At 48.5% G+C, this 21,521-nt stretch overlaps 1 protein-coding gene and 1 long non-coding RNA gene across 6 annotated transcripts in view; one reads left to right on the top strand and one right to left on the bottom strand.

Moving 5' to 3' along the window:
* LOC142864825 (uncharacterized) overlaps positions 1-17,493 on the top strand; it is a 32,995-nt gene extending 15,502 nt beyond the window's left edge. Inside the window, exons 2-4 of one of the 2 annotated variants that reach the window (XR_012915124.1) lie at positions 3,214-3,425; positions 4,126-4,183; positions 17,257-17,493. This is a non-coding gene — a long non-coding RNA (uncharacterized LOC142864825). Of the gene's footprint in view, positions 1-3,213; positions 3,426-4,125; positions 4,184-6,432; positions 6,628-17,256 lie in introns of those variants that run through there. The other variant, XR_012915123.1, reaches the window with a different exon arrangement.
* Positions 1-21,001, bottom strand: part of LOC105869659 (long-chain-fatty-acid--CoA ligase ACSBG2-like) — a 31,931-nt gene extending 10,930 nt beyond the window's left edge. For 3 of the 4 annotated variants that reach the window (XM_075998027.1, XM_075998030.1, XM_075998029.1), the window contains exons 1-4: positions 11,485-11,567; positions 9,424-9,507; positions 6,694-6,843; positions 1,507-1,674 (exon numbers count right to left, since the gene is read on the bottom strand). In XM_075998027.1, coding sequence (XP_075854142.1) covers positions 1,507-1,674; positions 6,694-6,843; positions 9,424-9,453 — 348 coding nt within the window. In that variant the 5' untranslated portion in view covers positions 9,454-9,507; positions 11,485-11,567. Of the gene's footprint in view, positions 1-1,506; positions 1,675-6,693; positions 6,844-9,423; positions 9,508-11,484; positions 11,606-14,148; positions 14,238-17,880; positions 18,111-20,908 lie in introns of those variants that run through there. The other variant, XM_075998028.1, reaches the window with a different exon arrangement.
* Positions 21,002-21,521: the final 520 nt, after the last annotated feature.

Genomic DNA, 21,521 nt, shown 5'->3' on the forward strand with positions numbered 1-21,521 from the left:
GAACCCAGCCCAGAAGCAGGGGGAAGGGATAGCCCTGCATGGCAGCTTGTAGAAGATCCTGTCCAGATCTCTAATTGTCCACAGTTCCCTCTTTCCCAGAGAATGACCCTTACTCAGAAATGCCTGGGAAGTCACGTTCCCCCAAGGGTACGTGATCCTGCAGCCGATGACTATCTGAGATGAGGTACAATGGCCCAGCCACTTTGCCTCAAAGTGAGACAACACTGTGGTGTCATTCATGCCTCAGAGCTTCCCATGGGATCAGCCTGAGGTTACAATCCAGCCGAACCTACAACCTCTCTTGCTTTCTTCCTCTGGCCTGTCCTGCTCCCCTCACTTCCTTACCATTGTCACCTGACAGTCCCCCCTCAATAAGTCATAAAAAAAATCTCCATTTCACGTTTTGTTTCCAGGGGACCCAACCTAAGACAAGCTAAAATAACCACTGGCCCAGCTCAGGACAGAGGATAAAGAAAAAAAAAAATAAGGCAATGAATAATTAATTGAGCATTTGGATAATACTGATAAGCACATAACAGATCAGATGGAGCAACTAGACAGATATGAAAAAAAATCAAACTGCAAAAGGAAAGCAACTATCAACTCTGGGAAAAACAAAAAGCTGGACCAGACAGGAAGTGTAGTCCTATAGTACACTACTTGGCTCAATGTACTAAGAATGCTTTGCATTAAGAGGATGGCGAAGGGAAAATGAGTGGAGAAAGGGGAAGAGGACTAAATCCTCACCCATCACAATAGAAGAGTAATAGATGATATTTCAACGTGGATAAATCAAGAAAAGGTGGTATCACATATTCAGAATGCTGCAGGTAAATGCCACAAGAAATCCTCTTAAATATCTGAAAGAGGCTGCCTCTAGGTTAAGTCAGGACACTGATGTTTTTCAAAACAGGTCCAAACTCCCGTATCTTAAACCCTTGGGGCCCGGATGTGGCTTGGAATTTAGAATTCTCTGGCCTTCAGAAAGGTAATACAGTGCATATTACATCTGTTATATGACTCTTACCGTGGCATCTGGGAAAGCCCACTAAAGTTCATCAATGTTTCTGCAGTAAAAGACGTGCATGTTCCCAATAAGTGGGATAAAATGAAGACCATAGTTATGGTCATGTAAGTTTAGGTCAGACTTTACTGCTAAAAACTCTTGGTTTTTGGAGCTTTTTGGATTGGGAATACTGACTTTAAAAAAAAAAATGTGTGTATACTAGTATATACGTTCAATACCATTTCTGTCTCTGTCCTGGGTGGTTCGGTGTGCAGTGTACACAACCATCCGTGGATGCCCTGACTTGGATAAAGGTAAAAACTAAAAGAATGTGGTCAGCTGTTTTTAATGCTGCTATGTGGAACGTAAGATGAGGGCAGAGAAGATACCCTCAGGCCTGGGGACCCCCCAAAAAACATTTGTCGAATGAATGAACAGCCATCCACTCACCCGGGCGACCCTGGAGGACGCAGCGGGGCCCGGTCCCCGCTGGGTCTTACCCTGAGAGCGTCCGGCTGAGCGAAGTACGTGAGCGCCCCGGTCTTCATAGGGATCCAGATGTCCAGCATCTGCGCCGCGATGTGGCTGAGGGGGAGGTAGCTGACCACAGACTCCTGCTTCTCGGTCAGTTCGAACTCCTTTGCCACTGCCCCTGCCATCCACGTGATCTGGAACACAAAGGACAGTCGGGGTGCCTTGCCCTTGGCCGTTTTGAGTGTATGTATTTAGCAAACACAAGGCGCCTCCTACGTGTCAGGTACCTCGTGGTGTTTTGGCGAGGGGTTAGTGTTAAAATGTGTTTATCTTTGGGATGTCGATCTGTGGTGAGACTACAGGGCTAGTTTTACCTTCTTACTATAAAGATGACAGTGATAAAAAAAAAATGATATCCATGTACCTTGCAAACATGGAGTCATTTAATTCCCATCGTAACACCTGGGGGTCAGTGACTGCCATCCCCCTACTTTACAGATAGCACTGCCCGAAGCTGGCAAGAGCTGCAGGACCCAGCGGGCAGCTTTGGGGTGGGGTGGTTTGCAGATCCCCCCTTGGGTCTAACGACAAATTCAGAACGCCTTCCTGGGAACTAAGAAAACTGAAGGATTCAGTAATAGTCCCAGAGTCAAATCCTGACTCCACCATCTGTTCGACCTTGGACTATTTGCTTGCAATCCCTCGTGGCCTCTATTTCCTCATCTGTGAAGTGGGAGAACAGAGGACTCTCATGTGCAGTATAAAGCTACGGGAACCAATATTGTCAAACAAAAAGGATACTACCCATAATCCCATCACATAACATCCCAGCAATTAGCATGTTCATGTCTTTCTTCCTCTAATGCATACCTTGATATTATATTAATATAAAGCTTTAGTGTCCCTGTAACTTCACCATCTCTATTTCTCACTGGTGTCCTACACCTGTGGTGCATGGTTACGTTGCTAATCCAGCCACACAGACCTCCTTGCTGTTCCTCTAATACAGCAGGCATGGCCTGGCCTCAGGACCTTTGCACTGGCTGTTCCCTCTGTTTCAAATGCTTCTCCTCCAGCTTTTCCCCCCAACTCCACCATGGCCAGCTACGTCTTGAATGTTAAGTCTCAGCTCAAATGTCAGTCACCTCCTTAGAAGGGCCATCTCGCACCACTGAGCTGAAGGTGTCGCTGTCTGTCCAAGTCTCCATGTGCCCCTTACCACAACCTGAATGGCTTTGTTTCTTCATTCCCTGTCTTCCTGAGATCCAGGACGGGGCCTATCTTTACAGCCTGGGGTCCAAGGAACCCAGCACTTGTTTGTTGAGGGAAGGGGCTTGGCATGTGTAGACTGATGTTCAATCGTTTAGACACTCCTGGTTCGGATCCTGGCTCTGTGACCTTGTCCAAATCATTTCCCCTGTCTGAACCTCAGTTTCCTCATCTGTAAAAGGGGACAATTTACCTCGTGGTGTTTTGGTGAGGGGTTAATGTTAAAATGTGTTTATCTTTGGGATGTTTATCTATGGCAAGAATATAGAGCTAGTGTTACCTTCTTACTATAAAGATGATGGTGATAAAAAAATGATATTAATAGCTATTTCTGATGTAGGTAACTATATGTCAGGTGTTGTTCTAAGCATTTAATGTATATGTGGTAGATTAAAGACAGCCGCCAATTCTCTGCCACCCCTCCCATTCAGAGGTGGAATCTATTTCTCTTTCCTTGGAAACAGGGCTGGTCCAGTGACTTATTTTGACCACCAGAATGGAGCAGAAGTGACACTGTGTAAATTCTGGGACTGAGCCTTAATAGACCTGTAGCCTCAGCCTTAGCCTCAGAGGGTGCTTGTTCTGGGAGGAGCCAGCTGCCGTGCTAAGAAGTTCAACGACTATGCTGTGAGGAATCCCAAGCCACACAGAGCAGCTTCACGGAGGAACCAGGCATGTGAGTGAAGCCTTCTTGAACTATCCAGCCCCACCCAGGTACCAGCTGAATGCATCTGAGTGAACCCAGCTAATGCTCTGTGGAGCAGAAGAAACGCCCTGCTGAGCCCTGTCCAAATTCCAGACCCAGAAACAACACACTGTTGGTGCTTTAATCTGCTAAGTCCTAGGGTGTTTTGTTAGGCAGCAATAGTGTAACTGACCAGTATATTAAATAATATAATCTGCATAGCAACCCCAAGAGGTACAAACCATTCTTGTATCGATTTTAAAGATAGGCAAAATGAGGCTCTAAAAAGTTAAGTAATTTGCCCATGGTCACATGGTCAGCAGGTGGGAGAGCTAGCATTCAAACACAGGCAGTCTCGCTCCAGGGTCTATGCTTAGAAACCCTATGCTAGGAGAATATCTCACCAGACATGAAGCCACTAGAAGCATAAACACTAGTCAGGATAGGGAGAGGATCCTTTGCAATCAGATTTCTTTCATTCATTCCACAAAAGTGGATCAAGCCTTCCTGCCCACCAGGACTATAGAATAGTGAATAAAACAGCCCCTGCCTTCGGGGAGCTGATGCTCTTGAACATAGAACAAGTGAACATACAATATCAGTGTCAGAAATGCTAGGGAAGGAAAAAAAAAGTAGCCAAATGGGGATTAGGCGGTAATGGGGTGGTTTATTGCTGTTTGCTATTTTAAAGGTGGAAGTCAGGGAAGGCTTCACTGAGGGGGCGAGATTTGCATGGAGACCTGCAGGAGGTGAGTGAGCAAGCTGTGTGGTTATCTGGGGAAAAGAACTCCCTGTAGGGGGAACAGCCTATGCAAAGATCCTGGGGCAGGACGGCACCTGGCGTGTTGGAGGCACAGCGAGGCCTGCGTGGCTGGAGCAAAGTGAGGAGGGGGAGAGAGGGAGGAGGGGAGGGGCGGGAGGGGACGGGACAGGTTGTGCAGGGCCTGGTGGGCCTTGGGGATGACCTGGGCATTGACCCCAAGGGAGGTGGGAGCCATGAAGGGCTGTGGGGAGAGGAGGGATGGGATGTGACTCAGTGTTCACAGGCGCCCCCTGGTGGCTGCTGTGGGGAGGACAGACCGTGGGGGTGAAGGCAGGAGGGGCTGAACAGGACAGAGGTGACTGCACATGCAGGGCAGCGATGGGGGCGCTGGACCCCAAATAATTTTTGTGTATCTTGCATCATACAATTAGGTCCAGGCTCGTTCTTTGTAAGGACTCCTGTGATAGCTGAGCTTTTTTTTATTCCTATGATTTTTTGATAATCTGCTTTCCTTGTTATTAGAGAAAAATATATTAATGCATCCAGTGATACCCGAAGCTGGGTTTCAGTTTACTTCTAGACCTTAATCCCTGGTTCACTATCTTGCTCAAATAGGTAGTGTGAGAGTAACACAGGAGGTGTAGAAGAATCAGAAAGCCTCCAAGAGGTCTTGAGCTGAGATTCGGGAGGAGGAAGGGAATTCAGCAGGAAAGAGATAGTGTTTGGAAATGGTTTGAATTCATGTTAAAATGAGAAATCCAGGCCGGGTGTGGTGGCTCACGCTTGTAGTCTCAGCACTTTGGGAGGCTGAAGTAGGAGGATCTCTTGAGGCCAGTAGTTGGAGGCTGCAGTGAGCTAGGATCACGCCTGTGAATAACCAGTGCACACCAGACTGGGCAACACAGCAAGACCCCATCTCTAAAAGCAATTTAAAAAAAAACAGCAAATCTTTCTGATTCACAGAGAAGAACCCTCGTTGTCTGTGGGGTGCTTACTCTGCCAGGCGTTCTCCGGCTTTTGCAACGTACACACGTGCCTATCACTTGCTGTCATTTTTTTTGCTTTTAACAAGAATTGCATTGTGCCCCATTCTGCAACTGGCCTTTGGATGTTCACTGGCACATTTTATACGTGGGTCTATAGTGTAGGTAAAAGTGTGGATTGCGGAGCCCAGGCTGCCTGGGTTCAAGTGCTGGCCCTGTCGCGTTGGTTGGCCTTGGGCACGCAAGCCCTCTGTGGGCTTCGGTTTCCTCATCCCTAGAAGAGCGCCTGCCAGAGGAAACGCGTGGGCTCGCGGAGGCGATTTACTAGGCTCAAAACCCTCAGAATAGGGCCTGGCATGTAGTGCGCAGGCCATAAATGTTAACTGTTACTGTCTTTTCATTTTTTTAAAAAAAGCTTTATTGAGGTATAATTGACATGCAATAAACTGCATATATTTAAAGTGCACAATTTGACACATATTGGCGTGTGTCTACACCCGTGAAACCACCACCACCACCAAGATAGTAAATGTATCCATTAACCACCCTCCAGAGAAGTTTCCTCCTGCCTCTGCCTGCTCCCTTCCAGGCAACCACCCACCTGCTTTTTGTCACTCTGCATAAGTTTGCGTTTTCTAGGGGTTTGTTTTATTTTGCTTTTGGAGACAGGGTCTCACTCTGTCCCCCAGGCTGGAGTGCAGTGGTGGAATTATAGCCCAGGAAGCCTCCAACTCCTGGTCTCGAGCCATCCTCCTGCCTCGGCTTCCCGAGTAGCTGGGACTACAGGCACCATGCCTGACTAATTTTTTTTTAGAGACAGGGTCTTGCTATGTTGCCGAGGTTGGTCTTGAACTCCTGGCCTCAAGCAATCCTCCTTCCTCTGCCTCCCAAAGCGGTGGGATTACAGGTGTGAGCCACCGTGCTGGGCCTCTAGGGCTTTGTATAAATAGAATTACGCAGCATGCATTCCACTCATTCTTTTACAAGAGTGATCTAAATTACCATCCGTTTCAGACTCTGCCCATATATGGGTAAGTTTGTCTCCAACAAGCAGTGGACCTTGAGCAATCAAAAAAAAAAAAAAAAAATCCTGTTGGATCCCTCTCCCTGAAATACAGAACCTACACACTGGTTGTCCACGTACTTATTTTATTATCCAACATGATTCTGAGCTCTTTACAAAAATATTAACTTGTATTCGGCTTCCAAACAACCCATGAGGCAGGGACTGTTCTATACTCCCATTTCACAGATGAGAAAACTGAGGCTTGGAGATTTTACATGTCTTGCTCAAGATCACAGAGCCAGGCTTTGGACCCGTGTCTGCCCAAGAGTCGGTTGATGTCAACCCCTGCACTACGCTGCCCCCTTTGAAGCGACCACACAATTCTCTAGTGCCCACTGGGGAAGGAGCCACTGCATGCTAGACCCCTAAACGCCATCCTGCCCCTGGAGGCCAGGAACAGAAACAGCCTGAAGGCCACCACTCTGGAGCGAAGAGACTGTGGCTTACGTTGTCGTGACTCAGCATGACTCCCTTGGGGTGGCCTATGGTCCCCGAAGTGAAGATGATCACCGCGCATTGATTAGCCTTCTGGCTCGCAATGATCTGCTCCAGCTGGGTGTCGGGGATGCTACTGCCAAGTTCCATGAAGTCATCCCACTGTGGACAGAAAGGACAGGCAGAGGGTAAGGAGACAGCCAGGAATCCCCTCTGCGCTCAGACCGTGTCCTGCCGGCCTTTCCTGAATCACGATTCCCAGCACGAGAAAGGGCGTAGGCTGTGCCAGTCCTGGTCCCTCCTACAAAACCCTAAGACGTTTGTTTCCAGCTCTGCCACTCCCTTGCTCTGTCGCCTTGGAACAGACCACTTAAGCTCCCCATGCCTCAGTTTCCTCATTTGTAAAATTCAGACCCAACTCCTTGGGCTGTTCGAAGCAGCAATAAATTTAATATGTGTAATGTGCTCAGAACAGTAGTTGGCACATGGTAAGTCAATTTTAAATAGAGACAGGTAGCAACAGGGCTGTTGAGTCCAAACTGTAGTGGGAACTGCAGCCAAAGGGCACAGTTGCACCCGTGTGTACGTGTTTTTACATCAATGGTTTTAATAAAAATAGTACCGATGAGGTTGCAACTACTAAAGCCAGGAAAGTAAAATTATAGTAAATTCTGGCTTGCGTATACATAAAACATTTATTTATTTATGAATGAATGAATGAATGAATGAATGAATGAATGAATGAGACAGAGTCTCACTCTGTTGCCCAGGCTAGAGTGCCGTGGCATCAGCCTGGCTCACAGCAACCTCAAACTCCTGGGCTCAAGCAATCCTCCCACCTCAGCCTCCCGAGTAGCTGGGACTACAGGTGTGCACCACTACGCCCAGCTAATTTTTTTCTGTTTTTAGTAGAGACAGGGTCTTGCTCTTGCTCAGGCAGGTCTCAGACCTCAAGCGATCCTCCTGCCCTGGCCTCCCAGAGTGCTGGCATTACAGGCGTGAGCCACTGCATCTGACCCCCTACGTACATATTTTTTTTACGTATTTTAAAGTGGTAGTGGTTTGAATAAAAATATAATGGAGGACTTTGCATCTATTGAAGCCAGGAAAGTAAAATTATAATAAATTCTGGCATGAGTATAAATAAAATATTGAAACCTAAAATAATGTGAGTTTTAGCACATCTAATTTTCAATTTTTCAGTATATTTTTCAATTACCTTAACGTTCTCAAAAAAATGAGTAACAAAACAATTTTTACCCACCAGTTTGGGGGGTGATTTGTTTACACAGCAATAAATAACCATGATAGATGCCTTCGCATTAATTAGTCCCTTCGTGCTAGAAAAGAAAAAAATGACCCAAAGGCTCCACCCACTTCCCCATTGCCAGGCCCCACCCCTACCTTTGCTCACCTCCCCCTTCCTTTGAAAGGCCACACCCACTCCTGAAAAGCTCCACCCACTTATGAAAGGCCACACCCACTTCTGCTGCTGGGCTCCACCCCGTCCCTCGGCTCACGGGATTTGCTTTGAAAGGCCACCCCATTTCCGTTACAAAGCCCCGCTTTCCCCTTGCTCACCACCCTGCCCACTCCGCTTGGGAGGCCCTGCCCTCTCCCTTCGCTCACCTCCTACTTGCTCCGGAAGTCTCCACCCACTTGCTCCTGGCAAGGCCCCGCCCACCTCCGTTGCCAGGCCCCGCCCCTACCCTCGCGCGCCTCCTCGTCCCTCGGAAGGCCACGCCCACTTCCATTGCGAGGCCCCGCCCTCCCCTCGCTTGCCTCCCGTCCCTCGGAAGGCCACGCCCACTTCCATTGCGAGGCCCCGCCCTCCCCTCGCTCGCCTCCCCGTCCCTCGGAAGGCCACGCCCACTTCCATTGCGAGGCCCCGCCCTCCCCTCGCTCGCCTCCCCGTCCCTCGGAAGGCCACGCCCACTTCCATTGCGAGGCCCCGCCCCTCCCCTCGCTCGCCTCCCCCGTACCTCGGAAGGCCACGCCCACTTCCATTGCGAGGCCCCGCCCCTCCCCTCGCTCGCCTCCCCGTCCCTCGGAAGGCCACGCCCACTTCCATTGCGAGGCCCCGCCCCTCCCCTCGCTCGCCTCCCCGTCCCTCGGAAGGCCACGCCCACTTCCATTGCGAGGCCCCGCCCCTCCCCTCGCTCGCCTCCCCGTCCCTCGGAAGGCCACGCCCACTTCCATTGCGAGGCCCCGCCCTCCCCTCGCTCGCCTCCCCGTCCCTCGGAAGGCCACGCCCACTTCCATTGCGAGGCCCCGCCCTCCCCTCGCTCGCCTCCCCGTCCCTCGGAAGGCCACGCCCACTTCCATTGCGAGGCCCCGCCCTCCCCTCGCTCGCCTCCCCGTCCCTCGGAAGGCCACGCCCACTTCCATTGCGAGGCCCCGCCCTCCCCTCGCTTGCCTCCCGTCCCTCGGAAGGCCACGCCCACTTCCATTGCGAGGCCCCGCCCTCCCCTCGCTCGCCTCCCCGTCCCTCGGAAGGCCACGCCCACTTCCATTGCGAGGCCCCGCCCTCCCCTCGCTCGCCTCCCCGTCCCTCGGAAGGCCACGCCCACTTCCATTGCGAGGCCCCGCCCTCCCCTCGCTCGCCTCCCCGTCCCTCGGAAGGCCACGCCCACTTCCATTGCGAGGCCCCGCCCTCCCCTCGCTCGCCTCCCCGTCCCTCGGAAGGCCACGCCCACTTCCACTGCGAGGCCCCGCCCTCCCTGTGCCCCGCGCCGCGCTCACAGAGTACAGGTAGCTGTTGTTCTGCTTCATCGGCAGCTTGTACTGGATGATCGCCTTTAGGTCCCCCAGTCTGCTCTGTGGAATCTGAAAGAAAGTTCTCTCTGGGCCCCATGGCGACTCAGCCCGGCGAAGCCTGAGCGCAGCTGGGTGGGAGCCCCAGGCTCGCTCCTGCAGCGACCCCAAGCTCCTGCCTTTCCCCTGCTCGTGCAGCGAAACGGACTCAAAACGGCCTGGCGTCAGGCTGCTGGGTTGTTTGTGGCCTGGATCTGTAGCCTCCCGGCAGGCAGTCGCAGGTGGATGTAGAGGCAGCACGTCTCGGACCGGATCATGATACCCAGAGCTTGGAGCGCGGTGGGTGAGCCAAAGGAAGTCCTTCCTCAGGACCTCGCACCACCAGCTAGCCCTTGAGCTGGAGCCAGGCTTCAGAGATCCTCCGTGAAGGTGGCTGGAACCTGCACGGGTTCAGAACCCTCTACCCACATACCTAGGACCATAAGGTGTCAAAGGACGACAGAATCCCGCATAGCAGCTGGACAAGAATTTTCCAGAGAGAAGAAGTAGAAGGACCCCAGCCATTCACCGCCCACTACTTCGTGGTATGTTCTGCTCATACGACAAACAGGCATGACATGGGACCACAGAAGCATCGTTTAAAAAAGTGATTTTTTGAAAAAATCCAGGCTGGAGGTCAGGAATGAGGAATTCCTTCCTGAATTCCTGAAGTAGGAATCAAAAGGGTTCTGGCAGCACAATGTGTAAGATTTCATCGAGTCTGAAAAATGTGCCGTAATTTCAGAGATGCTAAAATGTGGAGAAACGTGGCTGACCGTGATCAGAGGATGCCGTTCATGGCAAGACACAACTCAACTACAGGGATGTTCAAGAGGGAAGAAATCTGTGACTCTGAGCCACAGAATAGGGCATTAGAGAAACTGTCTCAGGGGTCTTGAGCTGAAGGATGAATCCAGTCTTCTAGGCTCACTGCTCCCCGGGACTCCCCCCTTCTCTCAGGATCCTCCTACCAAAAGCTGATTCAGGAAACAACAGCTCATTCAAGCCCATGTGAGAAATCGAAAAGATTCCTATGATATCCATACCAAGATACTATAAGAAAAAAAAATAAAGGAACCAAATTCCACATTACACAAAGAAAAGTCACTTGAAAATTTCACCACAAAGCAAAAGAAAATTGTAACCCTGTATTCCAACACAAAAGTAAAATATGTAACGGAGCGAACACAGCTAGAAAGGAAGAACACAAAGCAGACATACAAGCACTCAGGAAAGAGCGTGATGCCAGGAAAAAGTGAAACAGGAAGTGGTAGAACTTAGGAGAGGAATAGAAGAGAAAGACAAAGGCATTTAGAAATGAAGAAAATTACAAGGAGCACGGCTTGAGGCTTGAAATAAACAAACTTCTAAAACAACAATAATCAGGCCAGGTTCAGTGGCTCATGCCTGTAATTCTAGCACTTTGGGAGGCTGAGCCAGGAGAATGGCTTGAGGCCAGGAGTTCAAGACCAGCCTGAGCAACATAGAGAGACCCCATATCTACAAAAAATAGAAAAAGTCAGCCAGGCGTGATGGCACCAGCTGGTAGTCCCAGCTATTTGGGAGGCAGAGGCAGAAGCATCACTTGAGCCTGGGAGTTTGAGGTTGCAGTAAGCTATGATGACGCCACTGCACCTTAGCCTGGGTGAAGGAGTGAGACGCTGTCTCAAACAAAAGGGAAAAAAAGAAAAAAGAAAGAAAAAAATTCAGTAGTGGGATGCATATAAAATAATAATATACACATTTTTAAAATGGAGGCTGAATAGTATGCTAAATTAATATGAATTGGAAATTAAACTCTCCCACTCCACTCTGGTCCCAAAATACGCAGCTTCACCAGGTACACCAACGTGGTCGTGGAGGATTCTTGCTGAACCCGTGTATGGGGCAAACCCCACCAGCCTAGCTTTTCATTAGCATCTACCTGGGAGCACAAGGACAACTGACCAGAGCCCTGCGGTCCCCCCCACCCCGGGCGACTTTGGCGAGCAGTACTGGGTAGGGGTTTACCGAAAGGATTTTCTGTAACTGTTGATCATTTTCAACCAGCAAGATGTTCACCTTGGCATGAGTGATGACGTACTGACAAGCCTCTGCAGAGTTGGTGGCATAAATACCAACGCAAAGGCCCCTGGGAAAAGAAAACACATTTAGGTGTGTGCCCACAGTCACCTTAAGGTGAGAATGGCTTGGAAGGTAAGGGGAGAGGAAAAGTTTGTAAGTTCTGAGCTTGTGGCCTCCCCACCAGCTTCCCATGGCTCCCAACTTAGCAGGGATGAAGATGACAAAAATGATGATGATGGTGATGGGAACGGCAACTCCTATGATGTCGTCATGACAACAGGCCATGGAACACTCACAACACCCCATTTTACAGATGAGGAAAAACAAGGGTGAGGACAGTGAAGCTGCTTCTTCAAGTGCTCGTTAGATTTGAGATTTGAACCCTCAAGTCAGCCCTGTGCCCTTTATTCACAGCCTTTTGTTCTTGGTGGTGGCATCCAGTTGTGGTTTTAATTTGCATTTCCCAAATGACTAATGATATTGGGCATCTTTACAAGTGCGGATTGGCTACTTTCCTTTGTGACATTTCTGTTCGAGTCTTTTGTACCTTCAAATTTTTTCTTTGCCTTTTTATTGCTGAGTAGGATTTCTTTGTATATTCTAGATACCATTCCTTTGTCAGATTCAAGTTTTATGGCTATTTTCTCCAAGTGTGTGGTTTGCCCGTTCATTTTATTATTGGTGTCTTTTAATGAGCAGTTTTTAATGTTAATGAAGCCCTATCCATCAACTTTTTTCTTTAGTGATTTTGCTTTCTGTGTCCTGTCTAAGAAATCTTTGGCTACGCCCAGGTTGTGAAGATATTATCCTGTGTTTTCTTTTCTCTTGAAGCTTTAGAGTTTAACTTTTTTTTTTCTTGAGACAAGGTCTCACTCTGTTGCCCAGGCTGGAGTGCAGTGGTGCAATCATAGCCCCTTACAATCTCCTGGGCTCAGGCCATTCCCCTGCCTCAGCTTCCCAAGCAGCTGGAACTACAGGCACATGCCACCATGCCTGGCTAATTTTTCTATTATTTGTACAGATGGTGTCTCCCTGTGTTATTCAGGCTGGTCTTGAACTCCTGGACTCAAGGGATCTTCCTGCCTTGGCCTCCCAATGTGCTAGGATTACAGGCATGAGCCTCTGTGCCTGGCCTAGAGTGTTTTTTTTTTTTTTTTTTTAATGATTAGGTCTATAATCCATCTGAATTTAATTTTTGCATATGGTGTGAGGTAGGGATCAAGACTGGTTTATTTTGCCATATGAATATACAGTTGGCAGTTGCATCATACCTGCTGGTATCATCTCTTTGTGAGAACCAATCAGATCACGCCTCATTACCCTATGCTTTTAAAACCCAGCCCAGCCCCCACCTTGGGGAGACAGGTTTGAGTTTCCTCCTGTCTCCTCGCAGCTGACTTGCAATGAAGCATTTTATTTTTCAAAAGCCAGTGGCATGGGATCGGTGTCTATGCACACCAGGCAGCAAGCCCATTGATTGCTCAGTCAACGCCCTCAATTTTTTCTTGGCTGTTAATGCTGCTACAGTTGTTGTGATTATTATATTATCATATTATTATTATATTATCATCTCAAGCAGGTAACAGTTGGTATATTATAGTTGCTATTTTTAATTTGAAGCATAGTTGTAAACAAACAGTGTGTAAATATTTTGATACCCGCTTTGTCACTTCTTACAACATCAAAAATGCTTAACGTGTACTCTTCAGAGCCCTCATTTCAAAATAATGCCCAATATTCCATCGAGGATGCATCTCACAGTTCTAGCACAAGTTGCTGGACACATAGGTGGTTTCCTTTTTTTTTTTTACCATCACTACTAACACTTGCAAGAAGTATCTCTTGTCCCTAAGCCTTATCCTCAGGTTTTGGTTTTGCTTCTTTTTTTTTTTTTTTGAGTCAGAGTCTCTGTTGCTTGGGCTAGAGTGCCGTGGCATCAGCCTAGCTCACAACCTCAAACTCCTGGGCTTAAGCCATCCTCCTGCCTCAGTCTCCTGAGTAGCTGGGACTACAGGCATGTGCCACCGTGCCCAGCTATTTTTTCTATATATTATTTTAGTTGGGCAATTAATTTCTTTCTCTTTTTAGTAATGATGGTGTCTCGCCCTTTCTCAGGCTGGTCTTGAACTCCTAAGCTCAAATGATCCACCCGCCTGGGCCTCCCAGAGTGCTAGGATTACAGGTGTGAGCCACCATGCCCGACCTGGTTTTGTTTCTTTAAGTAAAATTCCCAGGAGTAGAATTATCAGTCTAAAAGGAAACCAGTATTTTATTTTACTGTTACTTTTTCATGATGACCTAAGTCTTACGTCATCGCTGTGAGAAAGGGATTGTTTCCCATAATCCACTTGCCAAAAATAGCAACTGTTAACATTGTGACAAACAGTCCTCGTATTTTTCTATCTATGCATATGTAAATACCCAAACAGAAACGAGATCTTAAGTGTATGTACTAGTTTGCAACTTGCTTGGGTGTCTGTCCGTCCTGCTAACCTGGGGCTCCGTGTGAAATTCCTGTGCGTATCTCACACTGAACCAGCCCAGCGCTGCCAGGCCCGGGGTGGCAGCTGGTCGGTCAGTACTCACAGTGGACCAAGCCAGTGGCCTTACCCTGCTAAGATGGAGCCAAGGGCAGCAATAAACCAATGCACAGAGTTAAACCCCAGGATGCCAACTCCATGGAACCGCTCCAAGCCCAGCTGGGAAGGAAAAAACAAAGAGACAAACAGAAAACATAAACACAGACATGTTAGATCATTAGGATGTGTGAAAATGGACTTCACAGTAGTCACGTGGGGGAGGGGAAGACAGCATTGAGCTCAAAATATGGGGCGCGGTATCTTCGCAACTATTTTGAGGTTGGTTTGCCTCCCTCTACGTAACACTCCATTTATTTTTTATTTTTTTATTGTAAAATATATATAACATGGGATTTACCACCATTTTGAGTAGATAGTTTAGTGGCATTAACATTCACACTGTTGTGCAGCCATTTCTACCCTCCATCTCCAGAACTTTCGCGTCTTCCCAAACTGAAACTCTGTCCCCATGAAACGCTACCTCCCCACCCCCTCCCCAGCCCCTGGCACCCACCATCCCACTTCCTGTCTCTGTGGCTCTGACGACTCTAGGGACCTCCTGCGAGTGGAACCACGCAGGATTTGTCAGAATTCTGTGTCTGGTTTATTAAACTAAGCATGATGTCCTCAAGGTCCATGCATGTTGTAGGATGTGTCAGAATTTCCTTCCTTTTCAAGGATGGATTACCCTGTTTCCCCGAAAATAAGACCTACTCATAAAATAAGCCGTAGCAGGATTTCTAAGCAGGATTTTTTTTGCAAAATAGAAGCCCTACCCTGAAAATAAGACCTAGTGATGGGCGGGGCTACGCAGCACATCTGCACAACCCATGCATTTCGTCACGGATCGGTAAAGAAGACGAGCAGCCCTTCTCATCTGCCCCATCGTGACAGCGACTATCCCAGAGGTGACCGGAAAGGTGTGGGCAGCCCCACCAACCCGGCCAGTGGTTCTAAAGGAAATAGAGTCGCAAGAAATTGAGGATGGAATTCGGGGTTTGGAGAGTTCTGATGATGTTCCAGAAGAAGACGACTTAACTATATTTGAATAAATGTAGATTGTTGTACCATACTTAAAAAAAAATAACACATCCCATGAAAATAAGCCCTAGGGTGTCTTCTTGAGGAAAAATAAATATAAGACCCTGTCTTATTTTCAGGGAAACACGGTATATTCCATTGTATGGGCGGACCATATTGTGTTTATTAATTCATCTATTGACAGACACGGGTTGTTTCCACCTTTTGGCTATTGCGAATAATGCTGTGAGCCTGGGTGTACAAAGATCTCTTCATGTCCCTGCTTTTGAATACCCGGAAATAAGATTGCTGGATCATGTGATAATTCTTTTCTTTTTTTTGAGACAGAGTCTCACTTTGTTGCCCAGGCTAGAGTGAGTGCTGTGGCGTCAGCCTAGCTCACAGCAACCTCAAACTCCTGGGCTCAAGCGATCCTCCTGCCTCAGCCTCCCAAGTAGCTGAGACTACAGGCATGCGCCACCATGCCTGGCTAATTTTTTCTATATATACTAGTTGGCCAATTAATTTCTTTCTATTTATAGTAGAGACGGGGTCTCACTCTTGCTCAGGCTGGTTTCGAACTCCTGACCTCGGGCAATCTGCCCGCTTTAGCCTCCCAGAGTGCTAGGATTACAGGCGTGAGCCACCGCGCCCGGCCCTATGTTTAACTTTTGAGGAACCACTTTACTGTTTCCCACAGGGCTGCACCATTTACATTCCCACCAGCAGTTTACAAGGATTCCAATTTCTCCATTACCCTTCCCAACTCATATTTTCTGTTTTTCTTTCTTTAAATAATAGCCACCATCCTAATGGCTGTGAATTTATTTTTCTTTTTAAAAATGAAAGCACTCCAAGAGGGATATCAGATCGTGGTGATAAGTCGCACATCTAAAGATGTGGCCTTGTTCTGAATGGGGTTGATGATGAACCCAAAACTCAGACAAGGACAAAAGGACAAACGCAAGATGCAGAACTGTGGATATAGTAGGCTAGACCATGCTTCATTTATATATGCAAAAATTTGCATATATAAAACTGTATAATATATACACATAATTTATTCCCCAAAAGGATGTACAAAAAACTGGCGATGATGGCTGCAGAGGTGACCATCCTTGGGGGAGAAACTCCCTTTGGTTCTGGGAGCCTCCAGCTTTGCCGCCTCTTTTAGTTATGTGGGATCCAGCGTGGTAATGACCTGCTGTTCTTCGGGGGGAAGTTAGCATTTGGAAGGCATCTGCCTGTGGATGCTTTAGAATGAGCCACCAAGTATTTCAGTGACCAAGGTCTGTGTTCATTGTGGGCAGAGTGTGTGTTTATTAACGTGTACACAGACTGATTTGTTTCTAATAAGATCACCGAGGTTTAGGGGAGGAGGGGACCTTCAACTCCAGGAACTAAGAATGTGACTGAAGGGGACCATCTTTCGGGAGAGATGAATCAGCCACAGTGACATGGTGTTGGGTGGGGTTGCCAAGAAGAAACCCAGCCCCAGCGAGTGGTTCTTTTTTTTTTTTTCTTCTTTATTCCTTCCTTTATTTATTCATTTTTTTTTTTAGATAAGGTCTCCCTCTGTTGCCCCAGGTAGAGTACATCATAGCTCACTGTAACCTCAGACTCCTGGGCTCAAGTGATCCTCCTGCCTCAGCCTCCTGAGTAGCTGGGACTACAGGCGCTAGCCACCGACTCCAGCTAAATTTTTAATTTTTTTGTAGATATGGGATTTTGGCTGGGTTGCCCAGGCTGGTCTTGAACTCCTGACCTTAAGCAGTCCTCCCACCCTGGCCTCCCAAAGTCCTGGGGCTACAGGCATGAGCCACCACCTCTTGGCCTGAATTTTTTAAAAATGAACCAATACAGAAGGATCTCTGAGTGTGGTAGCCAGCCTCCAGGGTGGTCCCCACCTCCAGTGAGTCTCATCTCATGGTATTTGTGGTCTGGTATAATCCCCATCCATATTGTACCAGAGTTGGTCTGTGTAGCCAATAAAATATATGGAAGAGATGAGAGTATGTCGTTTCTGAGGTTGGGTTATAAAAGATACTGTGGCTTCCATTTTGTTCACTGTTTCTTTTATATTATTCCCTCTGGGGAAAACTGGCTACTGTACTGTGAGGACATTCAAGCCACCCTACAGAGAAAGCCATGGACTGAGGAACTGAGGCCTCCTGCCCACAGCGAGCCATGTAAGTGGACCCTCTGGCCCCAGTCGAGCCTTCAGATGAGGCAGCTCCCGCTGACAGCTTGACTGCAACCTCATGAGAGACAGAACCGCCCACCTTCCAAGCAGCTTCTAAATTCTCAATCCACCAAAATTGTGAGATAATAGTAAATGCTTGTCATTTTAAGTCACTATGGTTGTTTTTTTTTGGGGGGGGGGCTAATTTGTTATGTAGCAGTAACTAGCTAATACATAGACATACTATGTTAAAGGACAAAAGCAAGATGCAGAACTGTGGGTATAGTAGGCTATGTCATGCTTCATTTATATATGCAAAAACTTGCATATATAAAACTGTATAATATATACGCATAATTTATTCCCCAAAAAGATGTACAAAAAACTGGCGATGATGGCTGCCTCCACAGAGAGAAACCAGGTGGCTGAGGGTCATGGATCAGAGAAAAAAAATTTTACCAATTATTCTTTGTACCTTTTGGTGCCTTACGCACTTTGTACTATGTGTATATATGTGTATTACCTATTCTGAATGAATAAATGAACGAATAACACGTTTACCTTGAGCAAGGACCTGGCAGCCTTCCGACAAGCCTCGTAGTACTGGTTGAAATTCAGAATGTCCCACTTTTTGCCGTTCTTTGACGCAACGGCTGGACACAGCCCGAATCGGTTGACCGATTCTCGGAAAAACTCAGGGATGGTCACCGGGGTCTCGTGGCCTGATCCGTGTTTTGACAGCCTCAGAAGGACTTCTTCATTGGGATGGCTGGTCCACAGCCTGGGAGCAGCTGCAAACAGTCACCAGGGTTGGGCGGCAATGTTTTTATTTGTTTAATGACATTGGGGGTGGTAATGGTGTCTTTTTGGACCTACGGTGCTGAGCGTTGAATTAATCCTACTCTTTGGGAGAAGTTACATGGTCAACTCTGATAAAGTCAAGCTTCCCTCTCTTATTTATTTTTTCATTGTCCCCTCAACAATTTCTTTTTTTCTTTTGAGACAGAGTCCCTCTCTGTCTCTCTCAGACTAGAGTGCAGTGGCGTCAGCCTAGCTCACAGCAACCTCAGAATCCTGGGCTCAAGTGATCATCCTGCTTCAGCCTCCTGAGTAGCTGGGACTAGAGATGCCGCCACCACATGCCCAGCTAATTTTTCTATTTTTTGTAGAGATGGGGGTCTGGTTATATTGTCCAGGCTGGTCTCAAATTCCTTAGCTCAAGCAATCCTCCTGCCTTGGCCCCCCACAATGCTAGCATTACAGGTGTGAGCCACTGTGCCTGGCCCTGCCTCAGCAAATTTTAATGAAACTTCTCAGGCATCCAAGAAAGTCCGAAGTATCGTATATCAAGCCCCCTGCTCCCCACCACCTGGATTCTACAACCTGTGTTGCTTCATCACACATCTGCCCATCTGTCCTTACATCCATCGCTCCATCTTATTTTCTGATGCATTTCAGGGCAAGCTAAAACTAGTCATTTGTTTCACCCTTAAACACTTTTGCATGTGAATCATTTACTAGAGTTCCATGTTATTGTCAGGGATTTTTTTTAAAGGTAAAATTTACATGCAAGTGGATTACATATGCTTTGGCCAGTGGCATATAAGAAGTGACCGATGTTTGTGACTCCCAGGTAGAGATTTAAGAGCCAGTGCATGATTCACTATGCCTCATTCTCCCACCACAGGGAATGGTAGAAGCAAATATCACTACCAAGAAGGAGCCCCCACCTCTAGGCCAGACGCACAACATGAGTGAGAAACAAGCTTGGGTCGTGTTGAGCCATTGAGGCAGTCCTATAGGGACCAACCCAAAACTGGCTTTGGTATCCCGTATCTATCACCTGAGTGAGGGTTGACCCTGAGAAACAAGAGAAGAGGCCGGGCGCGGTGGCTCACGCCTGTAATCGTAGCACTCTGGGAGGCCGAGGCGGGTGGATCGTTTGAGCTCAAGAGTTCAAGACCAGCCTGAGCAAGAGCAAGACCCAGTCTCTACTAAAAATAGAAAAATTAGCCGGGCATGGTGGCGCATACCTGTAGTCCCAGCTACTCAGGAGGCTGGGGTGGGAGGGTCGCTTGAGCCCAGGAGTTTGAGGTTGCTGTGAGCTAGGCTGACACCACGGCACTCACTCTAGCCCAGGCAACATAGTGAGACTCTGTCTCAAAAAAAGAGAAAGAAAGTGTCCCCTGCAGAGAGTTGTTGGTTGGCTGGGTGTTCCTCGCCACTCCTAGGAATGGGCCAAGTGAGAGAAGATTAAAAAGACCCCCTTGGAGAACTGGGGCTGTGACCCTGAGTTTGTTCAACTGACATTGGTCTACTGGAAAAGCGGTCGTTGAAAATGGCGGAGGGGGCGGCTGTGTTGGAAGGAGATCGCACATCCACCTGCCAAGGGACACTATGTTGTCCCCTTGGCTGGACATGGGCCTCAAGGATGGGCCCCCAAAGGCTGCTGGCTCCAAGCCAGTAGAACGACAGGATTTTATGCTCAGATAGTCCATCCGTCTGCTGGGCTTGTTGTCACAAAGTGCCCCAGGCTAGGCTGAGTGGCTGTCATAACAGAAACGTGCTGTCTCATGGTTCTGGAGGCCAGAAGCCGGACACCAAGGTGTCAGCAGGGGCGGTTCCTTCTAGGGCCATCAGGGACAGCGTGTTCCGCGCCGCCCTCCCAGCATCTGCCCGATGCCGCAGCTCCTTGGCTGGTGGGTGCGTCGCTCCAGCCTCTGCCTTCTTCCTCCCGTGGGCCCCTCCCCTGTGTCTGTGTCCAAGTGTCCCCTTTTTCTAAGGACACCAGTCACACTGCGTGAGGACCCACCCTCATGACTTCATTTTAACTGATTGCAGCTGCAGTGGCACTGTTTCCGAATAAGGTCACATTCTGGAATTCTGGGTGGACGTGAAATTTGGCCTTTGATCCGGGACTTCGGGCACCCAGAACTGTGAGCCAGTACATTTCTGTTGTTTCAGACACCCCAACTCTGTGTGTGACACGTTGTCCCAGGAAACGAATGGAACAAGCAAGGTGAGATTTGAAAATTATTACTATTGGAGGGTGACCGCAGGCGTTGCCACACTCGCCAGCGTTCTGTCTCCTTTGGGAAGGGGAGCCGTGGAACAGGACGAATGTCTACGGTGGCGCGAGGCCTCCTGGGTTCAGTTCTGGCGGTGAAATGGTTACAGTGTAATGACAAACGGTCGCCATCGTGTCCGCACTGTGTCCACATGGACGGTTCCTGGTGCTTTGTGCACACGGGCTCACATTCCACAGGGAGGTGCCATTGTCACTGTCCCCACGCTACAGATATGCAGATGAGGCTGCCAGTGATCAAGGGACTTGCCCTTTGGGACGTGGCCAGTAGAGCTCAGCTCTGAATGAAGTGACCTAAATCCACACTGTCAACGCCTTGCCTGGGCTGCCTCCATACCCCACCAGGGGTTGAAAATGGGCCCCAACATGGTCGGGCACCCTTGGCCAAGGCCAGAGGCTCGAGCAAAGAAGGGCTGGGTCCTTCGTAGAAGTCCAGACTCCTTCTAAAGAGCCTCTGCGGAATAACATGCCTCTCTCTCCCACGCCCTCTCTAGTGCGGCCTACCTTGTACTTTGCTCGTGTCTGCTTTCAGCTCTTCCACCTTTTCTTGCGTGGCTGGGGTTTCAGCCCTTCCAGCTTTGCCGAGACCATTCTTCACAGTTCTGCAAGGCAAAAAGTGAGGAGCTTAGCAGGACAGGCAGAGACGCTATGGGTGGGTGAGGCCAACTCCTCCATCCATTGGACATGTCTGCCTAGAATCCTGGGATTGATTGGGCATGCCTGTCCTGGGCCTAAGAGGAGAGGAGAGTGGTCTGTGTGTCAAATAATAGAGCATTTGTAAAATCCAGAGGGTAGTCAGTCTTCAAGTTTCCAGAAGGGTCTCTTTTTTTTTTTTTTTTTTTTTTTTTGAGACAGAGTCTCACTTTGTTGCCCAGGCTAGAGTGAGTGCCATGGCGTCAGCCTAGCTCACAGCAACCTCAATCTCCTGGGCTCAGCGATCCTCCTGCCTCAGCCTCCCGAGTAGCTGGGACTACAGGCATGCGCCACCATGCCCGGCTAATTTTTTGTATATATATTTTTAGTTGGTCAATTAATTTCTTTCTACTTTTTTGGTAGAGACGGGGTCTCGCTCTTGCTCAGGCTGGTTTCGAACTCCTGACCTTGAGCGATCCGCCCG

Source organism: Microcebus murinus, chromosome 27 (assembly GCF_040939455.1).
Source record: "Microcebus murinus isolate Inina chromosome 27, M.murinus_Inina_mat1.0, whole genome shotgun sequence".
In the NCBI taxonomy this organism is placed as follows: domain Eukaryota; kingdom Metazoa; phylum Chordata; class Mammalia; order Primates; family Cheirogaleidae; genus Microcebus; species Microcebus murinus.